We start from the raw sequence: 26477 nt of genomic DNA on the forward strand, positions 1-26477 counted from the left end.
CGTGACGCGGCCGCAGAACTTTTGTTACGATACCCTTCTTTTTCCCACCGATCAAAATCTGACCGATTATAATTTTCGTATTTCTACTCCACAACACCTTGCAGTATGTCGTACACCGTCCAAAGTGGAAAACTACGAAGGTATGTCGCTACCTGCCTTGCTTCACCAAACGGAAGCGGCACAGTGGCCGGTAAAGTACATGGCAAAGTAGTCTGTAGAGACCGGAAGGATTGTGGCTGTTTACGTTTCGGCTGCCCTGCCGTGCCGCAGTTTAGGCCGCAGTTGTCTTTCGACCCCTATTTCCATTCTGTCGTATTTTTGCTCGATACTAGTTTATACGACTGTCGATCTTCAATAGGACAAGAAGGGGAGAGCGCATTACGTCGTGGAGGGTGTCGAAATCAACTTCACTCCGTGTGTGTTCTCTTACGACGTACGTTGCACATGCTCCAGTTCGCCTGCTCCTCTTGTGAATTACACACACTCGTTCACACTTTATCCAGCCTTTTCTTTCAATAACATGCCTTTAACACCACCAATATGTTAAGTTTCTTGTCCATGGCCGTGTCGGACACCGGCTGGAGGTCGGCCATGTCCGTTGCAGCGGCCCTCGTGGGCAGCATCGCGGCCGAGCATTTGTCTGGACATCCACTGGAGATTTGGTCGGACTCGGTGTGTTGGGCAGCCTTGTCTGCAGCTTTTAACTACAAGACACGGCCATTACGACCGACGAACCACGACCGATTACCGGGCAGCGAGCTGTGGTCACAAAGTACCGAATGGCGGCGGTCGGTAACGCTGTGGCTGGCCGCCGTATGCATTTCTTCGGTGACCGTCTACCGGTCGGAGCTGGGTGCTGTCCCGTTGTTGGTGAGTCAGAGGGATCGCGGCCAACATAAAATTTCATGTCCTTTGATGGAACGTGGACTAAGAGAAATAGCCTGCCGCAACGCCAATCCTCCTTGTCGTCGAACGTCTTCTCGAATGTGACGCCTTGAACTACAACACGAATCGCCGGATATGGGCTCACATCAACGGCATTGTGGGCACATTGTCGATTGCCGTCCTGTCCACCGGCAGCCTCGTCGACTGGAATTTTGGCAATACGGCGCCGGCTCTCGGTCCGGTGGCGGCTCTCGTGATTGCTTTTGTCATCTTCACGCCTCGACCAGACGCATCGACGCTGCCTTTCCGCTTTTGTCGGATTTTCTCACCGTTTGTACCGTCGCTCACTATTGACGAAGTGGCACCCTCCCTGGCATGGCGTGTGCTTGTTGCTATGCTATGTATCGCCGTCGGTGACGTATACTTATTTGGACCGGTGGTTGTTGATGTTGTGCCGACGTTCATTCTCGGCCTCTCGCGAGCACTGTTTTGGTACTTTACAATACAAACACTCCGACCCGCTACCACATACGACAAGTTGTCGCTATCGTCTTCCATTCCTCTCGGTCGTCCACCACCCCCATCCCTACCAACACAACCTCCCTCCTGGCGCATCGCGACGACGATCCTGGCCTTTGGCCTTCTGTCGGCGAGCGACCCCTTTGCGCAGCAGACCAGCAGCAACGCACTCGCCATTGCCGTAGCTAGCCTCCTGACACTGACACAAATCATACTTCTCCTCCCTGACAACACGCAGTGGACACGTGTGGTGTGGACTGTCTTTGCCATGGTACCCGTGGCGCCCTTTGTGGCCAACATGGCCGCGCTCTACGGCTTCTATCCAGCGCCGCCACACTCCCTCCTCCACCACGAACACCCCGTCGCGGCCCTCGTGCGCCACGGCCAGGCTCGCTTCGACGACCTGCTGCGGCGACAGTCGATGAATGCGACGGCAGCCGGTGACGAGTACCGCCGCCGCTACGGCATTGCGCCGCCGCCCGGGTTTGACACGTGGTTCCAGCTGGCGCGCGAACTAGACACGCCCATCATCGACGAGTACAACATGATCCACCAGAGTCTGCAGCCGCTGCGCGTACTGAGCGGAAAGGAGATACAAACGGCGATGCAGACAGTCTACACGCTGCCGGACAGCGACGTGTGGCGGTGCAATTACGTCGCCAAGACACGGCAGACGACCTGCACGCACCCCACGCGCAGTTTCGACCGCAACGTGCAGGGGATGTTTAATGCCTGGTTGGGGGGAGGGTCGTTTGGCGGCGGCGTGCCCACGACAACAGCGCACCTGGACGTGGATGTCACGTTCCTGGTCAACCACTTGGACGAACCAAGAGTCCTGTTGCCGGCCGGCGTGGACAATACGGGTCGCGACAAGTACAGCGTCACCATCCTCGACGGACAGCCCGTGTACGATGTCCTGACACAAAACTGTGCAGCACAGCAGCACCAACTGTCCCAAAACACGGCAAGCGAAACGGGCCCCGTCGTGGACACGTACGGCCTTCCCTTTGTCACCGATACGCGAACGGCCCGCGATTTATGTCGGCATCCCGAGTACAAGGACATGCACGGCATGCTGACCAGCCCCGTGTCGTTCCCCTTGATCCAGGGCCTCGTGCCGATTCTTTCGTGCGGCGCCTTGTCCACCATGGGCGACATCCTCTATCCCAGCCCGGCCTACAGCGAGTCGGGGTTTGTGTATGATGCCGCTCATGACGTCCCCTGGGACAAGAAGAAGAATGCGCTGTACTGGGCCGGGTCGACCACCGGGGCCTATGCCGAGGACGGGAAGTCCGGCAACTGGCGCGGTTTCCATCGCCAGCGGGCGGTCGCCGTCGCCCAAAATCTGGAGCACAGACAGCATGCCTACTTGACAGACCAGGGCGGCAGCGGAAACGGTCCCGTCCGCCGCGTCTGGTCCTCGTTTTTGAACGGCCGCCTGTTTCGCGTCGCCTTTACGCGCATCTTCCAGTGCGACCACCGCGCCTGCCGTGCGGAGCGCGGCTTCTTTCGCCTGCAGCCCTGGGCCGGCCGCGACGATGCGCTGGCGTCGCGCCTCGTCTTGGGCGTCGACGGCAACGGCATCAGCGGGCGCTACTACAAGCTGGTCGCGTCCGGGTCGACCCCGCTGAAGCAGACGCTGCTCCGCGAATGGCATGACGAGCGTCTCGTGCCGTGGGTGCACTACGTGCCGGTCAGCCAGGCGCTGGACGAGCTGCCCGAGCTCGTGTCGTACCTCGCCTCCGCCCAGGGCGAGGCGGTCGCGCGCACCGTCGCCGAGAACGGCCAGCGGTGGTTCCAACAGGCGATGCGGCCGGCTGACCGGGCGGTGTATGTGCACCGACTGCTGCTGGAGCTGGCGCGCTTGCAGGATCCGGAGCGGCCGGCAGGACAGGCGGAAACGGGTACTAGTGTGTAGCTGGTAGATATAGTGTTTATAGAATACCCTTTGTTTTGGAGAGTACTTTTGATGTCCTAGTCCTACACTCATATATGTGCCCATCCATTGGCTACGAGTACTTGCATCTCGTTGATCGTGCAGTGTCGACCGGTCTCGGCATTCTTTGGGTCGTCTGCCGCCCATTTGCCGATCCGTGCATCGACGATCCTTTCCTTGAACCATGTCGTCGATGCCCACCTCTGTAGGCGGTTGGCCCACAGACCGTAGGCGACGTCCCATGTCGACAGCCACAACCCGCTCGGCGGATGCATCCCGTCATACGCCTTCAGATTGTACCCGACACGAACTTCCGTATTCATCCACACACCTTTGTGGCCGCCGGTCGTCTTGCCATTGTTGTTGTCTGCGTGGATGAGGCAGCACTCGGACGCCTCGACATGCGACGCCGCCAGATTGTCCGACAACCCGCGGAAGTGCAGCCCGTCGTAAAACGGCGCCGCATCCATGACCACCATGCCGTTCCAGCAGCTGCGGACCGGCACGGGCGCTCCGCGGTGCACAGCAGTGCGCGATGCTGGGGCGCGGAAAAAGGGCCAGTGGATCGAGAGCGGCTCGTGCCCGTCGCTGTCGCGCAGCGCAAATGTGTCGTAGAGCAGGGGCGCGACGGACGCGTCCAGCGCACAGGCAGCTGCGTAGTCGCCACCACGCGTGTCCAGCAAGGCCAGCACATCGGCTGCGGAAAAGGCAATGTCCTCGATGAATACAATCTTGTCGTAGGCCACCCCTGCCCCCGTGTCTTTTTGCTCGCGCAAAGGTTCCAGCACCGTGTTGCGCAGGCCCGCCAGATACGGGATTCGCCGCCGGTGGCGTTGGCCACTGGGGTCCGCCACCCACCCGTTGGGATTCTGGGACGCCATCTCGTCGGCGTGCGTTCTTTTGTCCAGGACAACCCGTCGTGGCACGCCACGGCGAGCCAACTCCTTGTCCAGCTCGGACAACAGACCCTTGGTGCCGTCCCAGCTGCCGCTCTCGTAGATGCTGATAAACACATTGGTCTTGTTATTGTTGTTTGATCCGGCACAGAGCGTGTCGACTAGTTCGAGCAGTGCTTTTGACCATGCTTCGCGCAAAATCCCCTCGTTGTTCCAGTGCAGACTGGCAATGAAGATGTTTTGGTGGGCGTTGGATGTGAGGAGCGACATGGTCCTTTGGTGGCTCAACTGCGCGCGTCTTGCTTGCAGTATGTCGACTATAACCAAAAGGCCCACGGCAATAACCAGCGCCAGCCGGAGCCGGCGTGTGCGTCGGTGCACGACGAGACCGAGTCCGGGGAGCATCTTACGCATGCAAAGTAAGATGTGCAATTGGCATGCATTTGTCATGCGTTTGTCGACCAAATAGTAAAGACGGCGTTTCTGACCATTGCTTCCGCCCAGCGGATTTGTTCGATTTTGTTTTTAAGAAAAGAAAAACGTCTGATGTAGGAGGACACTTTCTTACTCCGTAAATTGCAGTACGACGGGAAAAAGTAAATAGCGAGGCTGTGTCATCCTCGCGCTCTTGGTAACTAGGCCGTGTATCTGCCACCCGTACATTCGTATTTTGTCTCACTCCCTGCTGCCCCGTGCGTTTTCCCTGCCGATCCCCCATGCATCGCGCCACGCACTAGCCACAGTCTCGCCCATTTCATGCTGTTTGGAGGGCATAGTACGGAGCACAAAACATGTATTTGCACAAAACGGTGAAAGTACTGCATTATATGCAGCTGCAATCCATTTAGGCTACCGGCTAATGGTGCTGTTTGGTGACCTGGAATATCACTATATACATCGAATGGCGAAGACCTTGGACTTCGTAGGTTAAACGTGGTGATGAGCGTCATAGGCTCGACTAACCAATAAGACGAGCATTCCCGTGGCTCCTTCACATTCAACAAAGGTTCAGCCATATATTGTGGCACCCAGTGTATTGTTTTGTACCGTGTCGACTGGTTCTCAGAACTCAAAACCAAACGATAACCTCTTCAAAAAGCTGTCAACGTCGTGTTGATCCAGGGATCTCACTGTGATTTAGGAAAATGTCTTGTCATGAGATTAGTCCTCCTACCGACCATTGTGAATTTCGCACAGGGTACCGAATAGATGGAACTCATTATACATATAAGGCAACGTACTGCGGACGATCGACCTGTACATACTCTGATAGTTACGTCTCGCAGTGAAATCTATTGGGCAGTGGTAGGACGGGAGGTTAGGTTCTCTTACAGACATTATGAGGGAATAGTTGGAAACATCGTATTAGAGCACAATACAATCCTCACCTCCCTTCCATCAGGAGTTCCCGTATCTTTGCGACGCTGTACTCGTCATTCTCTAGTCTCGCGTATTCTGACCCTTTTATTGTCCAGCCAGTTGTTCCGGATTTACGACCCAGTTTTTCCCCAATTCTCTGATAAGAATCAAAGTCGATGATAACAGGTGTGTCGCCATCCATCATAATATTGGATGGGTTGAGGTCGTTGTGGACGAGGCCCAGATTGTGCATGTGGTCGACGCCGTTCTTGATTCCTTGTAGACAGAGGGCTTTGTCTAAAGATGCAGCGTCCTGCAGTCGCTGTGCTAGGGTCATGGAGTAGCGGACAAAACACAGCCCTTTTATTCGGCCATGCTCAGAGACGCAGCCAAAGTACCTGGCAATGTTTGGGTGTGGGTGTTGTCGCAGAACCTCGCACGCTTCCACTTCGGCGGTCACTTGGATGCCCGGCTCTAGGGCCGCGGGGGTGTCGCCAAAATACAGCAGGCTCGGGCTCTTGACAAACGAATTCGGAGGCAGAGGGTCGGGCGCTGCCGTAAAGCGAGGTTCCATGGGTGGCCAGACTTTATCCACAGGAATTTTCTCAGTCCTTAGGAGACTGACGTCGACGGTGGAGGATTTGGGGAATCGCTTAGAGGACCGGGCAAAAAAGTATTCGCCGCCTTGTCGTAGTATAAACTTAGTGTGATCGAAGACGAGATCGCCGTCTTGTTGGACAAACGCTTGGCTCTGCTCACAAATCTCCATGTCGGGACCTAAGACGATGTCAGCTGGACGATCTGGCGGAAGAAAATATGTAGTTGAGCCCACAAGGATGTAAGCGGAATGCCGTACTCCGTAGATGGCCCTACCTGCGAAAGAAATAATGCAATGGCTGGAAGACTACGAAGCTAGAGGACAACCGCTCAAACATGTTGACCTGGGGCGTTCTAGCTGAAAAGCTGCTCACATCATTTTGTGGCGACGCTAAGGCGGAGTTAACCACCTGTCCTATCCTATCCACCACGAAGTGGGGATGGAATGTTTCTCCGTACTGGCTGGATGGAGAAATAAATCTGGGTTGGCACGAGCAGGCCTCAGGGCCAATGCGTTAAAATAGTTTCAAGTAGAACAAGTATTCCCAATGACTTTACTATCATCTATTATTTCTCGATGTTTCTGACGCTCTGAAATGCTCCGCGATTCCACTTGTCAACAAATAAACTTATATGACTCAGTCGACCGTTTCAAACGGCTTCTGCCCAAATCACTGTGACGATTGACGACGAGAAACCACACAACTCTGTCAAAATGGTCACCAGTTAGGATACTTTTCTCGAGTCGGATGTGAACGCTTGGCACGTAACGCATGAAATATACAGGTTACATCCGGTAAATATGATTTTCTTATTTTCCTATATGAAATCTAACTGGTTCCCAAGCATTCAGCACGTGATCGAACAAGTCGGCCCATGCATATCATGATAACAAACAAGAGCAACATGATGCCTACGTTTATGTACTTACGGAGAAGTGGCAGCACGCGACAACATACGTCGTATATTTAAGGTAAAAATAAACGAAACTAAGGTCGTTTTACTTAGTCTATGGTAATGGGGTCCATAGAGCTGGCCAGCCAACCTCCACCAATATTAGAATTCGAGACGGAGATGTCGATGCAATGCACAACATATGTAGGCATATTTTGATGACATGAATCATGTCAAATGAAAGCAGGACTGACATAAAGAACACATATATTATCCTATGGAAAAAGGAGAGATAAATAGAATATATTTCAGCAACTATCGCGAAGCCTTTGCGTCGACGTATGTCAAGTCATCTGTGGGAGCCGCGGTCCAGTGTCTGCCATTAGTCTCCATGCCGCTTATAACCACAGCAAAGTAAGCCAACGCCAGGCTTTGTTTGGCTTCTCTTCTTCTTCCGCCTCTTCATTTTCGGCAATGTCCAGGAAATGACCAATGGGTATCTCGCTGAGCGGGATGATCTTGGACTTCCGAATGAATTTGTAGGAAAAGTACAGTGCGAGAAAGATGGGAACGTTGATGTAACTGGATATGAAAGTCTCAGTGCTCCAACTAGTCATTCATAAATTCATGTTAGTCATCTGGTCTGTCAGGCGCATTTGAGGGCATGGATTTTGCAGGGATAACGTACTGTCCGTGGATAAAGGTTGAGAAGCCACCTGTCAAGAGCACAAGGATGAGAAGGAACAGGGACCACCAAGACAGGTACGGTTGCAGCGGAGAGGCCCACGGGAGCCGCGAGCGCGACAGTCCCTGCTTCTGGAACGCGTAGTAGAAGCGAAGATAGACGATGAGATAGACGAGCCAGTTCACCAGGGTCGCAATGGAGACGAGGTCCTTGAGCCAGTCGAACACGTTGGCGGCCGTGCTGGAGAGCGACATGTACGCCAGGCCCATGAAAATCGCGTAGAACAGCACCGTGTAGTGGGGGATGCTGAAGCGGTTGACCCGTGTGAGAAACCGCGGCGCACGCCCTTCCATGGCCATGCCGTAGAGGATGCGCGAGCCCCAGAGCAGGCTCGAGTTGCCCGCCGACCAGGCCGACGTCAGCACCACGGCATTGATAATGGACGGGACGACCTTGATGCCGGCGAGCTTGGCCGCGATGACAAACGGCGACTGGGACGCGTTTCCGGTCGTCAAGGAAAGATGGGGGTTGTCCGAGGGGACAATGAGGCCAACAAAGAAGATTGTGATGACTGTTATTTTGAAAGTTTAGTCTTCATGCGGGGCGGAGGCGCTACGCAGACGGCAGACGTGCGACTCACCATAAAAGAGAAGAATCTTAAAGAACACTCTCTTGGCTGCCTTGGGGATGGACGTGCGCGGGTTGCGAGTCTCGGCCGACGTGAGGGGAATGTTCTCGATGCCCGAGTAGGCATACAGCGCACTGTTCAGCGCCTTCCAGAACCCGAGGAAGCGGCCGAGGCTTCCGCCAATGCCTAGATACTGGGCGAAGGGCCCCGGGTGGTTCCAGTACTTGAAGCCGATCGCTTCATGGTTGGGTCCGCCACCGCATGTGATGACAAGCGACTAGAGGGCCTCGTTAGAGAGTTTATTTGTTCGTGATGTACCGGCGCGGTGCAATGGGAAGGCATGACAGACGTACCATAATGTTTAGTCCAATCACGAGAGCGATCTTGAGCAGAGAGAACCCATACTCGAGCTCGCCGTAGACGCGCACAAACACGAGCGTCGTAGCGATCGTGAGCAGCCCAAAAACGGTGATGAAGACGGCGCTGTTGACGTCGGTCCAGAACTGCATAATGACCGCGGCCGCCGAGATCTCAGACGGGACCGACACAATGTGCGAATAGACCTCGTTCCAGCCGTTGGCAAACGACAGCGCCGGGTCCACAAAGTGCTGCGCGTAGCGAATGATGCCGCCGTTGAGCGGGACGAGAGCGGCCATCTCGGCACCGGCAAACACGGATCCGATGGCCGCGGTGCCGATGATGGAATAGCCCAGGAGCGCACCGAGGGGCCCGGCCCGCTCAATGGCTTGGCCCGACGACAAGAACAGGCCGGTGCCGAGTGTGCCGGCCAGGGCAATCATCTGCACGTGGCGCTGATGCAGCCCCTGCTTCAGCTGCGTGATCTCCTCGAACTCGGCGGACAAGGCCTGCACCTGCATGGCGCCCTTCTTGCTGGCCGCGTCGTCCAGGACGCCCTTCTCCAGGCTCGGCGGAGGGTCCATGGGCACCGTCTTTTCGTCCAAGGTAACACCGGACATGATGGACGGAGGGGGGTGGGGGAGCTTGTTGGAAGTTGACGGATAAGAAAGAGAAGAAGGGCAGAGCGGACAGAAAAATGATGACAGAGATAATTGTCGAGTCGCCCCTGGCGTCTGGCTGTTCACGAAGCACGCATGGGCATTCTTTTATATCCATCTGTCACCCTCCATTGTCGTACTATGGAGAGAGTCGAAATGCGGTATCTTATCACCCGTCGGCGACGAGCCACACTCTTCACAATTTCTTATCCATTGTTGGAGGAGACGTTCGTAGTGAGCACGATCCACGAACAGGGTTCGTTCCCCAGATTCTGATAGACTAGACGTATCTTATCTCTACATTGTCCCCAAAAGGAAAGGATCAAGCTTGGCTTAGCCCTGGACCAATTTCTGGGTATTGCGGGGAAATGTCAACAAAATCTGCTCATCTGGTCCGGCCGTTTGCTGACCGTAATCCAGCATTGTCCTAATTCGGTAAGGCGGGAAGATACGGCGTAACCAACATCCATCGAGACTGGCATGCAGTGGACCACTTACAGAGAGTGTGATGCACATGCCGTCTTCGGAACACTGCCGAAGTCTGCGAGACTGCTCATGGCATCCCCGTACGCGAGGAAGCTCTCCACACATCACGATGATATTGCGTAAATTTGCTCACCTTGCGTGAAGGCGCCAGCCTCCTGGTTCAAAGGCAGGCTCTCTCTATAACTAGCTATCCAATTCCTAGTCGTTGTTTTGATCCAGACACTGCCATTCGCGGCCTTTACATTTCTTGGCTGCTTGATTTTGCCATTCACCGATACTTATCCCCAGGTTACAGATTCCCGAGAGCCGAGATTTCGTCCCGGCATCTACAATGCTCTCTCTACGAGGCGCGGCAAGCGCCAAAACGCAGGACATCCCGTGGCGATTCGCGCCCGGTGGCAACAACCGATACGACGCCGTAACTAATCCAAGCGGTGTTATCTCGTTTGCTACTGCGGAAAATGCACGCCTCCCCTCGCCCCTTTTTTCTTTTCTCATCTTCAATGCAATACACTCGCGTTTCTAACACGGGTTTGCAGAACTTGATGCATGATGAGCTTCATGATTTCGTGCAGAAGCATGTACGTCCAGAACATACCCATTCGGCTTTTGTCTTTTGTTTCCATCGCCAAGGGCCCCCTTTCTAATGCTGTCAAACTAGGTCTCCATACCGAAGCTTGCCTACGCGTACCGCTTCAGCACCATGGGCGGACCGCGCTTCCCTGCCGCCATGGCTGCGCACGTCAACGAGTACTTCCACCCCGCTGCTCCTGTCCAGGCCGAGGACATTATTACCGCGTCGGGCCTGACCGCCATCCACGAGTTGGTTGGATACAGCCTGGCCGATCCCGGCGACGGCATTCTGGTCAGCCGGCCGGTCTACGGCCGCTTCGAGCTGGACTTTGGCAACACGTCGGGTCTGCGCATGGTCTACGCCGACATGGACGGCATCGATCCGTGCTCGCCAGCGGCCGTTGCCAAGTACCAGGAACGACTCGATGCGTCCACAGCCGAGGGCATCCCGATCAAGGCCGTCCTCATCGTCAACCCCAACAATCCATTAGGTATGCGTCTTCCTGTCCACTTGCCTTTTGATATTGCTACCTCTAATTCCTGTCCAGGGCGTGCCTACCCGGCCGACACACTGCGGGCGCTGATGGCCTTTTGCGAAACGAACAAGATTCACCTCATCAGCGACGAGGTATATGGCCTCTCGACATACAGCCTGGATGATGGACATGATGTGCCCTTCACCTCTGTGCTGTCCTTTGATTCCACCAATCTTCTCGACAAAGACAGGCTGCACGTCTTGTACGGAATGAGCAAGGTAAACAGGAGGGTCCTTTTATGAATCTTCGTTCTAGCATGGAATATGGCTGTGGAGGCTGACATGGTGTAGGATTTTGCTGCTGCCGGGCTCCGACTGGGTAGCTTGATCACCCGCAATCGCTCTTTGCGCAAAGCCGTAGCGTGCAACATGCGGTTCCACAATCCGTCTGGCATATCCGTTGCGATCGGGACGGCCATCCTCGAGGACCGAGAATTTGTCGCGTCCTTTGTTCGTCTGTCGCAAGAAAGGCTCCGGGACGGCCACCTCCACACCGCCAAGGTGCTGGACGCCGCCGGCATCAAATACGAAAGAGGGTGCGTGTCCACGGACTCACATGTTCCATGCCGTTGACCTGTGTCCCAGTAGCACTGACAGTCGGCCCTGTAGGAACGCTGGCTTCTTTCTTTTCATCGATCTGGCTCCGTGGCTCGAACACGCCGAGCCAGGACAGAATCGAGAATTCGTCCTCGCGCAAAAGCTGCTCGATGCAGGCGTCGGCCTCCACCCCGGCGAGGAGCATGCGGAGAGAGAGGGCCAGTTCCGACTTGTCTTCAGCCAAGACAGGGAGACGCTCCAAGAAGGCCTCAGGCGGTAAGGATACGACTACGCCCAGCAGCCAAAGCTTCCTTATGACACGGTTCAAAAGCTAACGTACTTGTGATAGTCTGATTGCAGTTTTGAAGACCATTGACTCTGAAAGACAGAATAAAACATCGAATGGACACTTGTAAGCCACGAGGAATGGCACCATAAAAAGGAAGTTTATGTTTTTTATATTGTTTTTGCTATAACAGACCAATAGACCACCCAAAGAACGTCACGGAAGGCTTGCTTCGTGGACGTAAACATGTACGGTTCCTTCTCTAACCAGCTTATTGGATATGAGATACGAATGACGTACAGTAGATGTACAAGACCGAGGCTTCCTCTCAGCACATTACGATAGGAGACTCCGTTGCGACCGAGTCTGAAAAGCAATCCTATCCAACCTATATTTCTATGCCCTTGTTGTATACAATCACCACACCCATCACCTCCGTTATTGTGAATATTGTTCAATCGTTACACCGTCTCACTGCTCTTATTCAAACAAGACCCTCTCCTCTAGCCTGAACACCTGGTAGACGCTTCCTTGGGAAGTGACTTTGCAACACCCGTCCCTCGTCCCGTTGGCTCCCTGTGCTTGGAGTAACAGTCGTGGTATACCTTAGCCGCGTCTCAGCCACACTCTGCGCCGTCCTGCCCATCCGGAGGTGTGCATAGGCATAATTGAGCCGTCTTCTAACATACGGTAGTATCTCCGCAACTCGACTGCGGTGCTATGAGTGTATTCCACAGATCCATGCATGTGTTTAGTCGATACGCTTCGAGTGCTGGCATACTCTCCAAGAGCATATTTGCGTCAGACCAAGTATGAATGCTGTGTCTGCTGCTCATTTTCTTGAGCTGCTCGAAAAAGTAGTCCTGGCCAACAGCCGAACTAGCCGAGGCGCCCAGGAGAAGAACCCAAAACAGCTCCGCCGTAAAATCCTGAGCGTCGTGCATCAATGCTTCAAAATGCACGAGGACTGCCTTCAGTCGATCGAGGAGCCGACATCGGATGGCGCCGCCGACAGGTGTCTCTCGTAGGTTGGTATAGATGAAGAGCAAGCCGGCATGAAGTAGAATGGTCCCCACCATGCGCTGCGTGTCCGTGGGTGCCGTGACTTGATCGTCAAAGAGGGCCGTGAGGAATTGGTACTCCACTTGGTAGACGCGATCGGGGTAACTTGCTTCCCATGGTAGGTACAGGGAGTCCGTCAAACTCAGAAACAAGGACAAGCGGTGCAGCGACAGCAGCAGCTGCGCTATTGAGAGGCGATGTTTCACCGTCAAGATGGCGTCTAGGGCTCCATTTGTGACGAGGTGATACGTGTCAGACGAGACAGACGGCGTAAAGACGGTCAAAGGTGCAGACGTGTCTGCCTGGTAGAAAGGGAAGCGCGGTGGCCGTCCCAGTCTCGAGCTTGCCAGAAGATCGGACCTGTAATAACCATTGCCCGTGTCAGTCAGATATACATGTACATAATGTTGGGACTATGCATCCTAGACCAAGGCCAGACGCACCACAGCACCATCCGACGCAGGATGCCTCGCATTCCCAGATTGCTCAAGCCGCCGCGCAACTCGACCATGCGTATAAGTCCGCTAGTATGGACTGCGGCGTTGGAAGATATGCCGTTCAAGTTCTTGAGCGTTGTGTCAGTGCACGAAAAGAAAGCAGCTACTGCGCACACGCCAACACAGCACAGAACGTACGTCAATGTTTGCAAGACAAGCCACAGTGGCAATCGTGGAGTCGCTGACGCACCCCGGTGCCTCCGAAATGCTTTCGTTGATAGCCGCAATGGACTTCAGCAGATAGCTTGCGTCTTCCGCGGCATCCGCTGTCGAGGTGCTGGGGAACCGTGCGGAGGCGTAGAACAACGTCATAAAGAGCCAGGCCGGGTCGCTGCTGCACGAGCGCCGCCACACATCATCGGCGTCGGCGTGAACAGACGTTCGAATGGCGGCAAATGCGTCTGGGCAGGAATGGCATTTCTGGTTAGCAAAATGAGAGGAGGTATCCGCCTTCCAGTCGTCAAGAGGAGAGTGCTTACTCTGCTGCAAAAGCATGAGAGTTCGTGGCGTGGGCGGGATTGGAAGACAGGCGAAAGGATCGATGCTGCCGTCGAGCCAGGTCCTGATATCGGGAGACCTGGAGGCAGGAAATGCAATGCTGTTTTCTGCCGCCGGCCATTCCTCCATGTCCTGGTCAAAAAGCGACAGAGTCGTCCCGTCGCCCTCCGTGCCCCTATCGCTAACACTCCCACGTGTCCTCGTCGCGTCGTCACTCGGGCCGCTTCCCGACAGAGATGGCTCGAGGGACGAATTTCTCGAAAGCACGCCGGGTTCCAGATCGGTGGCAACCGTTGCCGCCGCCTCCAGAGACGCGCCAGACAAGGCCCGGACCGAGTCGTTATCAGAGGCGCCGTCTTTGCGTGTCTTTGTGCGCTCTTGGCGTTTGTACCTGCGCATCACATGCGATCGGACCGTTTTATTTGTGGCCCGCCAGCCCTTTGCAGGTTTGCCCGTCGTGTTGACGAAACAAATCTCCTGGTCCTGCGCCATTGCGGTGCTTCTGCCTGTCGCCGGCGGAGGCGACGTGCTGTCGATGGATAGTTGAGAAGCCATCCTGATTGCCTAATGTGCCCTTCTTGCATGCCGTGCCATCCTGGTGGATGCGCGTCTGCATACGTGCCGGGCAGATGGGTTTGGAAATGTAACGGGATAATTGTGCTGTGTGAGCGGCAGCGAACAAAGGACGAATTGGCTGCGGGGGAGTGAGCGTGGCCTGGTTCTTGTTCTTTGAACATGCTCACCTCCCCCGGCACCTGGTCCCTGGTCCTGGTATTCTGTTCTGTACTGCCAGTGTTTACCGCTAACCTAATTGGTGTGGCCAAACTGGCCTGCCCCGGACAGAATGGGGACTAAAGATTTGTTAGCGGAAAGCGAACTGGTGCGGTGGACACCGAGAGGGGAAGCAAAATGGGCAGGGCATAGTCGAGTTCCAGATGCATCAGACATCCGCTCTTATTATTTCGCTTCCCCGGTTTAGACGGCGACTACTCCCCGCCAGCCGTCGTTGCCAGCGGTGACCTCGGGCCTGTTCATGTGGTCGGCGTCCTACTGTCCGCCGGTCTCCTCTCGCAGGAGCAGAAGCAGTCGCTTTCTCTCTCTACCTCTGTCCATTTCTTTCTACAAGTTATATTCTAGCATGCAATGCATTTTTTCTTTTTTCTTATTACAGCCTTTTTTATCCACGTGCTTCCTTTCTGCTTTTATAAAAATGGAGAATATTAGCAAACACTTTCTTCCGTCACGTAATTTCATGGCGATAATTATTACCACGGTAATTAAAAAAAGGAAAAAAAAGTCGTGTCACTGCAACACGAATGTCATAGCGTTGCATGCACCTCCCGTATCCGCGCCCATGTGACCCCTCACTTCGGGTGCAGTCGAGCACCCTCCAAGGCCACGTACATCACCAAGTCCGTCCTGGTGCTTACTACTGACGTGTTTTAGCTCTGTCCCGTCCTGCCGTACTACATTGCCCTTCACCGTGGCCAAATTGCAACCGCTGCGTTGGGCGCTTTTTAAGATGAAGTGAAATAAAATAAAAACACAAAATGCAAAACATGAACACGACTCGCGCTGGGCAGCTTGCTGGCACCTTATCTTCATCCTGCGCCTCTGACGCTCCTCGCGGTCTACTTCATCGAATATGAACCGGCTCTATCCCAAAGCCACCCAGAACCGTCTGCGCTTCGGCCAACACGGCTTCCAACGTACCCATGCCTTTCTCAGGGCCGTGCTGACCAACTTCGTCTTGCTGCAGCTGCTGTTTCTTGGCTTGTTCTGTTATATATTTGGCTCGTTGTTCCAGCAGACCCAGCACACGCACAACTTGACCATTTTGTTTGTCGACTACGACCAGGGCGCCATCGGGCGCGCCGTGCGCACCGCCTACGCATCCCTTGCCAGCGACAGCTTCCCCACGCTGGTCGAGCAGCCGCCCAGCGCGTATCCCGCGCCGGCGGCCGACGTGGGCGCCGCCGTCTGCGCCACCGACTACTGGGCCGCGCTGTACGTGGCCGCGGGCGCGTCCGCCCGGCTGCAGGCGGCGTTGCGCGACAGTAACAGCACGGCAGCCCAGAACTACAACGCGACCGATGCGCTCTTTTATACGTGGGACGAGGCGCGCTACCCGACGGTCGGGGACCCGGCGGTGGCCGGCAGCCTCCAGACGCTCGCCGACGACGCGCGCGGGGCCTATGTCGCCGCCGACAACGGATCGCTGGTGCCCTGGCCCCTGGGCAGCCCGGCGGCGGCGGCCGTCCTCGTCAACCCCTGGACGCTCACCGCGACGGACCTGCAGCCGACGCCGCAGGGGTCGCGTGCCATTTACAACACGCTCGTCATCATCCTGATCCTGATCCAGGAGTTCTTCTACCTGGGCACCATCAACGGCCTCTACGCGAGCTTCCACATCTACAGCCGCATCCACCCGGCGCGCGTCATCGCCGTGCGCACCGGCAACTCGCTGGCGTACACGTGCGTGGGCGCGCTGTGCACGGTGGGCGCAATCTGGGCCTTCCGCGCCGGCTGGCCCGTCGGCGGCGCGCAGTTCGCCGAGTCGTGGATGGCGCTGTGGCTGTTTGCGCACCTCAACTTTCTGACGCTCGACGTCTTCACTGTCTGGCTGCCGCTGCCCTACGTGCCCATGGCGCTGATCACCTGGGTCGTCGTCAACGTGACGTCCATCCTGCTGCCGTTTGAGCTGTCGCCGGCCTTTTACCGCGTCGGCTACGCGCTGCCCGCGCACAACGTCTACCAGGTGCTGCTGGACGTGTGGTCCCTCGGCTGCAACAGGTCGCAGCTGCACATCGCGCTGCCCGTGCTCTTTGCCTGGGAGGTCGCCTCGCTCGTCCTGAGCGCCCTCGGCGTCTACCGGCGGTCCCACTACGCGGCGCTGGCGGACGAGGCGCAGGCGCGGGAGTTGCGGGAGCGCGTGGACGCGGCCCTTGCGTTGAAGGAAACCCTTGCCGAGGAGGCGGCGACGGCCGCGGCAGCGGACAACGAGGAGGCGGTCGCGACGGGCCCCAGCCAGGCTGCAGTACGTGCGCCAGACGCAGCTTCGCGCACTGTCACCCGCCGAGACAGCCAGGCACTGCGCCGCGAAGTCACGCAAGCCATCAGCCGCGAAAACCAACAGATCCAGAGGGAGCAGCATCTGGCCGGCCAGCTGTGTCGGTTTGGGCCGTCGTTTGACCTTGCATTTGGGCCTGGTGCAGATGACAGCAGACGCAGCAGCGATATCGACGAAGGCGACGAAGGGCCTGAGCCAGTAGAGGATAGGCCGTGAAGTTGGTCTGGTGCAGTCCGCATCAGGGTGTTTTGTGAGAACGCATTTGATGAACAGCAGTCTTGTCAGGATATTCTTGTCTGAACTCAGATAGTAGGTCAGAAACATGATCGCAATACAAGCTTGTCACACTAGCCAAACGAAACCCCGTCTCACAAATAACACATCTTCTCTGGCAACCCACAACAGCATACAACCACAAACAACGCAATGATACAATTAGCTCGTCGTCTTCTTAGCCAGACCGTTCAAGGCGTCGTTCTCCACCAGCATCTCGTCGTATCCCTGCAAGGCGACGTGCACCAAGCTGGCAGCAAGATCGGGCAGGAGGATCGCGTTGGCCACCACGCCCACCAACCACGCCCGCACGACAGCGCCTGCAGGCTGCACAAAGCCGGGCCGGGTGACAAACACCTCAAAGCCGGAGCCTGCTTTCGCCTTGCCCAGTTCGAGCAGCTTGTTTTCGAGCTCACCGCGCATGCGACGGTTCTCCGCCAAGAACAACAAGCGCCGCTCCGGGTCCTTTTCGGGCAGAGCACCGCTCAGATAGACAAGTCGGAAATGCGTCTGCGCTTGTGCGGCTGGTCGTGCTCCGTGTAGATCGGCAAACATGCGTGCCGTGGCAATGGCGTACTCGAGGTTGATCTTGCGGTTGAGCTCCGGCGGCCGCACGGGCACGTTCGAGCCCAGGCAATAGATGCATGCGTCGGCATCCGCCAGTTGCGCCACAAGCTCGGTGGGGAACGACGTGAAGTCGTCGTGCAGGACCACCTGGAGCTTCGGATCCGTGGCGATCTCTGGGGCGCGGCGCGCGAGCGCCACGACGGACGTGATGGCCGGGTTGGCCAAACATTGGCGCAGGACTTCGCCGCCAATGTAGCCCGTACTGCCGGTGACAATGACACGCATTGCTGGAGGGAAGAGGCGTTGCCGCCGGTGAAATGGATGTCGCAGAAATCTAGTTGGATAGTCGTGCGTGCCGTATGCGCGGCCTGGAGTCTGTCCTCTCGAGGTCCAAATTTCAAATCCGCATCCTTTTTTCTTTTTCTTTTGTTGTACTCATTCAAGCGGACTTATATATTGAGCCGTACTGCTCGGTGACGGGACCCGGAGTTTTCAACAACGCCGTTTTTCTTCGTCAGCGGACGCAGTGTTATGTCTCCGAAGGCGAAGATTAGTTTCCGACAATGAGCACATAGACAAGTAGTTTGATCCGGCCCGACGGCAACGGGCGTACTATGGAAGCCCTGCCAAGGTCACGTGGTTTTCACACGCACCGGGTGCCAAGCCGGCAACGGGAACGAGGGCGGCCCTGCCCGAATTTGATTACTCCCTGCGAAAGTGCCAATTTCCTGGGCTTCCTCCTGACCACATCCGTTCGCTCGACATATTTGCCACGTACGCCGGGCGCCGGCACCATCTGGAATGGAACCAGAGGATCGCTGCCCGCTCTGCCGTGCCCGACTTCGCCCAGGCCGACCGCCGCCACATGGTCCGCTTCATTCCCTATGGCAACCAGCCGAAGCCGGCATTTCCAAGGCAGGGGAAAGGCAAAAAAGAATAAGATCATGTTATTGCAGTTATTGTCATGTAATGAGATGCGAACTTGCTCTCTTACCCGGTAACAGCCCGTCGAGGACCGCATGACCGTCATAGCCGGAAATATGTGCAGAAATTCGCCCAATGCAGCCCATCCTGCGGCGACCTGAAAATAGTGCGGAGCGGAATCGTAATCTGCGAAGTCGTTTGTATAATTAAAATGAATTAGAGCATACTTTGTCAGCTGTGACTACCCCGTCTTGTTTTACAATATCTAATCCGTGACCACCGCGATACAAGATAAACGTCTACAAGCTATCATATGAATAAACTCGTGAAGCAAAAGACTGCAAGTTGCTAAGGTGTCTTCTTGTCACCAGGTAAAGCAGGCGGGCAACGAAATATGGGCATGGATTTGAGATACCGGACTTGGTGGAATGATTCTGGCGAATCATATTGGTCAGTGTGGTACGTCTTCTGCATCACAGCGTGCTCGCTCCAGTACAGCGCAAAGGAGAGTGACTGTCAACGGGACATTGTAATGCGTCTAGGCTGCCGTGGGGGCCAAAACCAGCATCTACCCCGCTGATGCCTAATGTTTCTTTTCACAGACTATGTTAACTGGGTGGTCGTGACTATAAGCACTCTACACTGTCGATGTTTGACGTCTTGTATATTTACTATCTGATCGCCACACATAACCGGTGACTATCATTACTCTCGTAACAACACACCTCCCCCCTTCCAGACTAAACAATACTTTGACTTAGTTACAATTCTCCTCGGACCTGCCATCTATCCAAAATTCCACCATGGACCCCCCAGCCGACCCCAACTATCCGTGGTGGCATAAACATGGCTACATTACGGACATATACTTGGAAATGCCCTACAGGGATGCTACGATGTCTGTCGATATTCATGGGAACGAAATTGACCCAAAGGAACATACCACTGTTCACTTCTTTGAGAACCTCTTCAACCGAGTAATTTTTCATCACCCTCGTTATTTTGTTAATTCACAAGTTCCGCCCGCATCAAAGAAGGGCAGCGAAAAAGCATGCGACATTGCTGTCAAGTATGCGGACGGCAATTTGCGACAGAGAATCTTCTGCTTCGCGGAGGCAAAGCGCGCAAAGAGCAATACGCAAGCCAAGATTCAGGACCTGGAACGGCAGGCACTCGGCTACTGCGTCGACTATCTTGACGCAAACAGCGAGATCAACCTTGTCTTCGCCTGTACGCTCGTTGGTGCGTCCTTGCGGTGCTGGTCGTTTCATCGTGGCGACGACTACTTTCGACCATTTTGGGGCGACATCCGCCCTTCGTACTCGCAGTACCTTGACGTCGGTGTCGACGCCAACGTGGCCGAACTCGACCGCGCGTTCAACTTCATGAGGAATATGTCGCTGGACGGCATCATGCCGGCTGGGCTGGAGTTCCACGACGTGGGACGGGCCGCACCCAGCCTTAGCGCAAATATTAGCGCGTCTCGCGGGGTAGGCATGGCTGGCAATTTTCACTCTGTTGGTTTCACGCCGGAGGAAACTGTTTACGCCGGGACAGAGGCGGGCTCCGCCTTTTTGGGTGGAGAATTGGCCTCTGGCGTGGACGACATACAGCCCATGGAACTCGACGCGGTTGGCAGTGCCAGTGCGGAACCCCCTATCCGACGTGCAACAGCCAAAGAGCAAAAGCAGTTCACGCCAGACAATTACGTTTCTCTGTCGGTGCATCGACGGGGAAGAACGACTGCAGACACATCATTTCGACTGCAGCCTGGGAAGGGGGATGCAATGAACAAAAGGGGATCGGAACTGGAGCAGGTCATTTGCAGCACAGACAGCGGCGACCATTATTGCTGGGTCTATGTAGGCAAGAGCTCTCGCAGATGCTATTGGACGTGGACATTGGACGTGGATGAAAGGGGCAAGCAGGTCATGCCCTCTACAATCTAGTGCAATTTGCCTGGCGAAAATGCGACGGTGAAGACTGGTGTATACGATGTATGAAAGTATGACCATCTATTTTAGTTTTTAAAAAATATCCTCCTGTTCCACTTTTTATACTCGATATTATTGTCCTGTTCATAAGTCGTACATGCACGCAGGACGCAAATGGGTGGGCATTGAGCTGGATTGCAAAATATCTAGTCACGTGTGGAAAGACGTGGTGGTAAAAAGAAGCTATTGCGAACACGTGCCTTCGCGTCAGTAATCTTACCGCATTGTGACGATAACCCCTAATTATTCACCACCTGGCTCAGGCCGCCACGCATGGTTTTGCCAAGTACAACCACCATCGGCTCGTCGCACCTTGCGCAATTCAACCACCGCCATCAAATCGAGACATTCAGCATATGACTCTATGAAGTCTCGGATGAGGCGGCAGATGCGACTAGCATCGTACACTCCTCGTTATGCCAACACAAGCTACAATCGCGAATCCCGCCGCGGGCGCCATTACTGTCACCCTCGACGCGTACTGCGTCTTGTGTCGACGCCATCTTCCCAGATCGACAGCGGACCATTGCATTGGGCGACCACTGCGGAACGATGGTACTGGCCCAAGCGAACAGTGGGAGCTCGACGTCATTGGATGTTCGTACCGTGTCATCGCCGTCTCCTTTGTGCAACACCGCTACTGTTCAATAGCCTAACTGACCATTTGCAATCGTACAGTTTTCGACACGTCATCCGACAATGCGGTTTCTGGGCCACTCTTGCGGCCTGTCTCTGTCTTCGTCTTCCGGGCCGATCTGGGCAGAAGCACATGGCCGATCTGCTACCCGTACTTCCATCCGACGTGGAGGCTGCGGCGCAAAGTTGAAAACGATACGAAGGTTACAAAAGATACCAAAGATACAGAGAATCGCCCGTTGTTCGTTTTCATTGCTCGTCGACCCAGCGAAAGTGCGACGAGTGTCAGCGCACAGCGACCGCTGTTCTTTGCCCACGCGTGCTGCTGGAAGGTCGCAAAGACATTGGGTCGGACGAACAAAAACGAGAATTGGTCCTTCTCACGACTGTATTGGTTAGCCCAGCAGACGAGAGCAATCTTGCCACAGCTATGTGATAACACAGAGTATGCCAGAGCGCTCAGCAGCTTGTCCGCAATCGAGATGCTCACCACTGGATCACCTCCGACCCATCTAAACGACTTGCTCGCTCAGGCCGCGTCCAAGCTGCCGCTTGAACTCCAGGCGCACGTGGCGAGAAACGTGCAAGGTAGGCTTGTTTCGTCGCTTCTCCGAACCTGTGAGACCATATCTGCGATGGCGTCATTTCTGCCGTCGAGTCTGTCGGCAAATTTGCGTTCTCCCCCGACAATGCGCATATACCAAGAACGCATTTTGGACCTCGAACCGACGCCAACGAAGCCAACAAATGCAATCAGCACAGACAAGCATGTACGTGTCCGTGGCTACCTTGTTGCTCGTGGAATCCGTCTATTTGGCCACACATATCTCGATAGGGTATCATTCTTAGCACACGATCAAGACCAGGAACAAGCACCGACACGGAAACGGAAGCGAGAGCATGAACACGAGGATTGCGAGAGCAGCTACAACGGTACCCTCCCAGACACAGTCGGGGGATTCCGCATTCCTGTTCAGAGTGGAATACCCATTATTAGTGCCATAGTCAGGCTAGGTCCACTCGGCGTGCAGTCTATAACACTGCGATATGAAGACCGCTCTGAATCACCAGTATTGGGATACCAAGGGACAAACGCGAAAGACTATTGTGGCCGACAAGGATGCCTGCAGACGGTCTTTTTGGACTGTCTGGCATCAGGGCTCGTCGCATGCCGAGACGACACCAAAGTGTTGCACATCCGATCCGACTCGACCGACGACAGTCCCGACCAAAACCAAGACCGAGTGTGGCCGTCACGATCGCTCTGGAACACTGCCACCGTGCCCGCATATGATGACCTCACGATTGTGGACACGGAATGCTTCCCTGGATACCTACCGCACCATCCCGGCCGCCGCCTCTGTCACTACTTGCCATTGCAACTCGAGGGTGCATACGCCACGGGCATAACAGTGTACTGCATTGTCGAAGGGGTAGCAGGGATGACGGCGCACTTTGGCGGGGATGGCATTGCGACTGCGGATCGGCAATGGCACATTGGATGCCGATGCGGCATACCCGTCCACTTGCCGTTGGCATCGCAAACGGGCGAGCGCATCGTCTTTTTGGCCATGCTGGCCGTCGAAGACAGGAGCAACCGGGCATACAGAGGTCCGGCGCTGATAGCCGCGACCAACCGGGGGAACCAGGTCCTGTTTGGGAATTTTCAGATTGCTTTTACACGCACGACCACGTCTCGCATGTTGACGTCAGACAGCACACTCCAAACTCCGGTCCTCGGTGTCTTCACCGATGTGCTGACGGCCGAGGGCTGCTGCTGGAAGAGCATTGGCGTGCACATGCCCGAGACACCAATCTCAACAGCAAGGCAGCGGCCGTCCAGGTTGCTCATAGCCCGCTTTCCGTATCCGCCGCCGCCGGAGCGCGTCGATGAGCGCTTTAATAAATTGCACGCTCTCTTCAGCTCGGCCACGCTGGACAGTGGCGCCATTGTGCGCCTGCGTGTCCGCCGACGGGTCATGACAGGCGACCAGGCCCCGCGCTGCCTCGGTCTATGTATCGAATTTGACAGTGGCCGCACGTCCATCTTGGGTCAATGGGCGCCGCCAGTTATGGATGCAGCGGACACGACAAATACACCGACATCGTCACCGACAATTACGGATATTTTTCCAGTTGATTCAGCCGACCTCGCCCCCTCCCCCTCGCTCTGTGCCGCCATCACGTTTCACTTCACGCCGGACGGCACCTACGTAACCGACATTGTCGTCGGCAACCAAGCCTCAGGCCCCTTTGACGCGGTTGTGTCCCAGGGGGAGCACTTTGTATGGTGGTTCTCTGAAGCTGGCGACTTGGTCCAAACCTGGGAGCCCACGTACGCCAGTGCCAGGTTTCCCGATCCCTTGGGCAATGGCTTCCACCAGGGGCCCGTCTGGAGCATGGACTCAAAGTCTCGTGACGACTGAGCAGCACTCAACCGTGGACTGATAAGCCTCCACAGTGTACATTACAGGGTATCCAAGTCGTGTAGCATGATACTGTAGCGTCGCCAAAGAAGCGTTTTCGAATGTTACTCGTGCCTGTCCTAAATACTGGAGCAAACGGTCAATGGCCAGCATGCTGATTTCGAGCCTCTTGACGAACCATCTGCGCATTTAAGCATGTGTCACGGCGACATTTTGCATATTTGCATGTAGCACTTTCTCTGCACGTCAACCCCCACTTTCCATAAACCAGTCACGTGTAGGCAGTGGAAGTAAACGTACGTCGTACGCAGCTTCACGTACACGGCGGTGTGCCAACATGGATGAGCAGTACAACCAACCCCAAAATCAAAATGAGCAAACGACCAAGAATCTTCTCGTGGGCTCAATTCAACCTCGCCCGGTTGCTGCAGCTGGCAGAAGCGCTCCATGGCCGGCCTTGCCACTGCGACCAGGACCAGCGACCGATGAGCGGCGCCATGAACTGGGCCATCAAGATTCAGTTTGACGACGACGAGAGAATGGAATGGATTTTCCGGTCGCCGCTGCCCCGGGTATGTCCTGACGACATAGCTGGTGCTCTTCTCGCGAGCGAGGTGGCCACGATCCAGTGCATTGCAGAACGGACCACGGTGCCCGTGCCGACCATTTTTGCCTTTTGTGCTCACAGCGACAACGACATCGGTGTGCCGTACATTTTGCAGAGCAAGGCAACGGGCACGTCCCTCATTGACTACAGCATACGAGAAGCGACCGGCGCAGGTCCGGGCTTGACGGACGACCAGCGGGCTACGATCATGGGGCAGCTGGGCGCGTTTGCACGGCAGATGGCGCAGGTCCGATTTCCCAAGATTGGCTCCCTGGTTCGGGATTCGGCACAAAGCGACTACAGCGTCGGTCCCTGCTTGGCGCCAGCCTTTGTTTGGGGTGAGCGTCACCTTCTGGACGACCTGGACCGGGGGCCCTTTGACAGCCCGAGAGGCTACTTTGACACGCTCGCCGAGGCCCTCTCGCGCCATGCACAGGAGCTGGGCATGGACTACCACGCACTGCTCGCGCCTCTGCCCAGAGACGACGATTACATGGACAGAGAAGCGAGACGTTTTGCGGGGCGGCGGTGGAACCACTTTGTGTCGGTCCGGGACAAGATTGACCACAGCCGCAACCGATTCGCGTACTGCATGGCCGCCAACATCCTGCGGGAGACTGTCGTGCCGTATTTGTGCTGTGCGGATGGCGGCAGCACGGACGCGAGCGGATATCCCCTCATCCATCCCGACCTCAATGTGGGCAACATCTTTGTCGACGACGTCATGAATGTGACGTGCATCATCGACTGGAGCTCGGCGACAACAGCCCCACTGTTGGAACTTCTGGCTGCACCGCGGCTGTGGGGCTATATGGAAGTCGTGCCACGGTTATTTGACACGTACCGGGACGCTGTTCACGCCGCCTTGCCGACCCAGCATCGAAAAACCAATGTGGAAAAGAATGCACATGAGGGCCGAAAAGACGACGAAGAAGAAGTATTTTGGGCCCGCGCAAGCACGGCTCTTGTCTTTCAGCGGCTGACGCGCTTCTGCTCCTCACACGACTACAAAGATTTCGTGACTTGCATCCAACGAGCAAAAGCGGCTGCGGACAAGGCCGCTGCGGCCACGATAAACACTGATGTCGTTCTCAATCTGTTGGAAGAAGAGGCGCGGCGGGACGCCAACAAGACACTGCTGGCGGAGCTGCAAGACGACGATCCACCCCCCGGCACGGCTGACGTACAAGACCGCGTTGGGTTCTTTGACGGCGATCGACGGGCGGAGACGAACAACTTGGCCGTCGCGCGGAAACTCACAGTGATGTGGCAGATGAACCCGCGCTTCGTCGCCGACGCCAGACTGTGGACATGGCTGCTGAAGGCGTTGGGAGACATAAAAGCAAGCAGTGATGATATACAGGACGCGAAGTCTGAGGACGGTAATGCGGGCGGGAGAGGGAGAACGCAGACAACAAACTAGTCGTCGTTATGGTGTATTGTTTAGGTCTAGAGTGGCACGTTGGGCGAAGGAGACGATGTCGTGGTCAATTAAATAAGAGGACGAGGAAGAAAAAGAAGAGGAAGAAGAAGAAGATTAGTAAAAGAAAACATAAAAAGGGATGCACAAGTACAGGGAAACAGGAATGGCGTCTATGAGATTCGTGTTTGAATAAAGCATGGTACGAATTATGCCAAGCGATTTTGTGGTGATTTAATGTTACTGGATTTTGTTACGACATACGACTTACGAAGTACATGAAAATGATTTGTCCTGGGCATGTCTTTACGCGTCTTGGCAACCGCCTCCCGAAATAAACATATCTCCTTGTTTGGGAAGTCTAGCAAAAAGGACTGTGACAAATCTCCGTTGATCTCTCGTGATATGACCGCATCGGTAAACCAAAGGAACACTGCATGACTCGGATACGTGGATCGTTTGCTCCGATCAGAGCGTGTTGCGCGTTGAAGAGAAGAATGTGCGAAAAAAAAAAATATGATGCTCTTCTGAAAACGGGTGCTTCTTTCCCAGCTCTTTGCTCGATTTGGGCATATGTTGCTGTGCTGCCCCAGCTCTATTGCTACGTTGGTTGGTCGCGTGGGAGCTGCTATTGGATTATTGCTTTTTTGTTTCGCCCCTAATTTCGCAAC

At 55.3% G+C, this 26477-nt stretch overlaps 11 protein-coding genes across 11 annotated transcripts; 7 read left to right on the forward strand and 4 right to left on the reverse strand.

The window, feature by feature from the left end:
• Nucleotides 1-540: 540 nt before the first annotated feature.
• On the forward strand, nt 541-3322 carry SPBR_01322 (uncharacterized protein; the record flags this gene model as incomplete). Its single annotated transcript, XM_040759633.1, has 2 exons — nt 541-870; nt 941-3322. The coding sequence occupies 2 exons, from the start codon at nt 541-543 to the stop codon at nt 3320-3322; spliced, it is 2712 nt and encodes a 903-aa protein (XP_040619148.1).
• A 202-nt stretch (nt 3323-3524) lies between these two features.
• On the forward strand, nt 3525-4659 carry SPBR_01834 (uncharacterized protein; the record flags this gene model as incomplete). The annotated part of the gene is made up of 4 exons (XM_040760144.1): nt 3525-3545; nt 3634-4077; nt 4126-4230; nt 4546-4659. The coding sequence occupies 4 exons, from the start codon at nt 3525-3527 to the stop codon at nt 4657-4659; spliced, it is 684 nt and encodes a 227-aa protein (XP_040619149.1).
• A 961-nt stretch (nt 4660-5620) lies between these two features.
• On the reverse strand, nt 5621-6364 carry SPBR_09091 (uncharacterized protein; the record flags this gene model as incomplete). The annotated part of the gene is made up of 1 exon (XM_040767217.1): nt 5621-6364. The coding sequence occupies one exon, from the start codon at nt 6362-6364 to the stop codon at nt 5621-5623; it is 744 nt and encodes a 247-aa protein (XP_040619150.1).
• Nucleotides 6365-7484: 1120 nt separating this feature from the next.
• SPBR_01508 (amino acid transporter, AAT family) lies at nt 7485-9376 on the reverse strand (the record flags this gene model as incomplete). The annotated part of the gene is made up of 4 exons (XM_040759818.1): nt 7485-7668; nt 7775-8342; nt 8412-8676; nt 8753-9376. 4 exons carry the CDS (start codon nt 9374-9376, stop codon nt 7485-7487), a joined length of 1641 nt encoding a protein of 546 aa, XP_040619151.1.
• Nucleotides 9377-10604: 1228 nt separating this feature from the next.
• SPBR_01788 (aspartate aminotransferase) lies at nt 10605-11826 on the forward strand (the record flags this gene model as incomplete). The annotated part of the gene is made up of 4 exons (XM_040760098.1): nt 10605-10965; nt 11023-11228; nt 11301-11545; nt 11619-11826. The coding sequence occupies 4 exons, from the start codon at nt 10605-10607 to the stop codon at nt 11824-11826; spliced, it is 1020 nt and encodes a 339-aa protein (XP_040619152.1).
• Nucleotides 11827-12805: 979 nt separating this feature from the next.
• On the reverse strand, nt 12806-14444 carry SPBR_01605 (uncharacterized protein; the record flags this gene model as incomplete). The annotated part of the gene is made up of 5 exons (XM_040759915.1): nt 12806-12853; nt 12909-13254; nt 13338-13459; nt 13530-13792; nt 13871-14444. 5 exons carry the CDS (start codon nt 14442-14444, stop codon nt 12806-12808), a joined length of 1353 nt encoding a protein of 450 aa, XP_040619153.1.
• A 1090-nt stretch (nt 14445-15534) lies between these two features.
• Nucleotides 15535-17175, forward strand: SPBR_01604 (uncharacterized protein; the record flags this gene model as incomplete). The annotated part of the gene is made up of 1 exon (XM_040759914.1): nt 15535-17175. One exon carries the CDS (start codon nt 15535-15537, stop codon nt 17173-17175), a length of 1641 nt encoding a protein of 546 aa, XP_040619154.1.
• Nucleotides 17176-17394: 219 nt separating this feature from the next.
• On the reverse strand, nt 17395-18084 carry SPBR_02024 (uncharacterized protein; the record flags this gene model as incomplete). The annotated part of the gene is made up of 1 exon (XM_040760333.1): nt 17395-18084. The coding sequence occupies one exon, from the start codon at nt 18082-18084 to the stop codon at nt 17395-17397; it is 690 nt and encodes a 229-aa protein (XP_040619155.1).
• Nucleotides 18085-19526: 1442 nt separating this feature from the next.
• SPBR_01829 (uncharacterized protein) lies at nt 19527-20672 on the forward strand (the record flags this gene model as incomplete). The annotated part of the gene is made up of 1 exon (XM_040760139.1): nt 19527-20672. The coding sequence occupies one exon, from the start codon at nt 19527-19529 to the stop codon at nt 20670-20672; it is 1146 nt and encodes a 381-aa protein (XP_040619156.1).
• Nucleotides 20673-22795: 2123 nt separating this feature from the next.
• On the forward strand, nt 22796-23779 carry SPBR_01902 (uncharacterized protein; the record flags this gene model as incomplete). The annotated part of the gene is made up of 1 exon (XM_040760212.1): nt 22796-23779. One exon carries the CDS (start codon nt 22796-22798, stop codon nt 23777-23779), a length of 984 nt encoding a protein of 327 aa, XP_040619157.1.
• Nucleotides 23780-24150: 371 nt separating this feature from the next.
• On the forward strand, nt 24151-25809 carry SPBR_01596 (uncharacterized protein; the record flags this gene model as incomplete). The annotated part of the gene is made up of 1 exon (XM_040759906.1): nt 24151-25809. The coding sequence occupies one exon, from the start codon at nt 24151-24153 to the stop codon at nt 25807-25809; it is 1659 nt and encodes a 552-aa protein (XP_040619158.1).
• Between the last annotated feature and the right edge of the window lie 668 nt (nt 25810-26477).

This window comes from Sporothrix brasiliensis, assembly GCF_000820605.1.
Source record: "Sporothrix brasiliensis 5110 chromosome Unknown Cont18, whole genome shotgun sequence".
Classification (NCBI taxonomy): Eukaryota; Fungi; Ascomycota; class Sordariomycetes; order Ophiostomatales; family Ophiostomataceae; genus Sporothrix; species Sporothrix brasiliensis.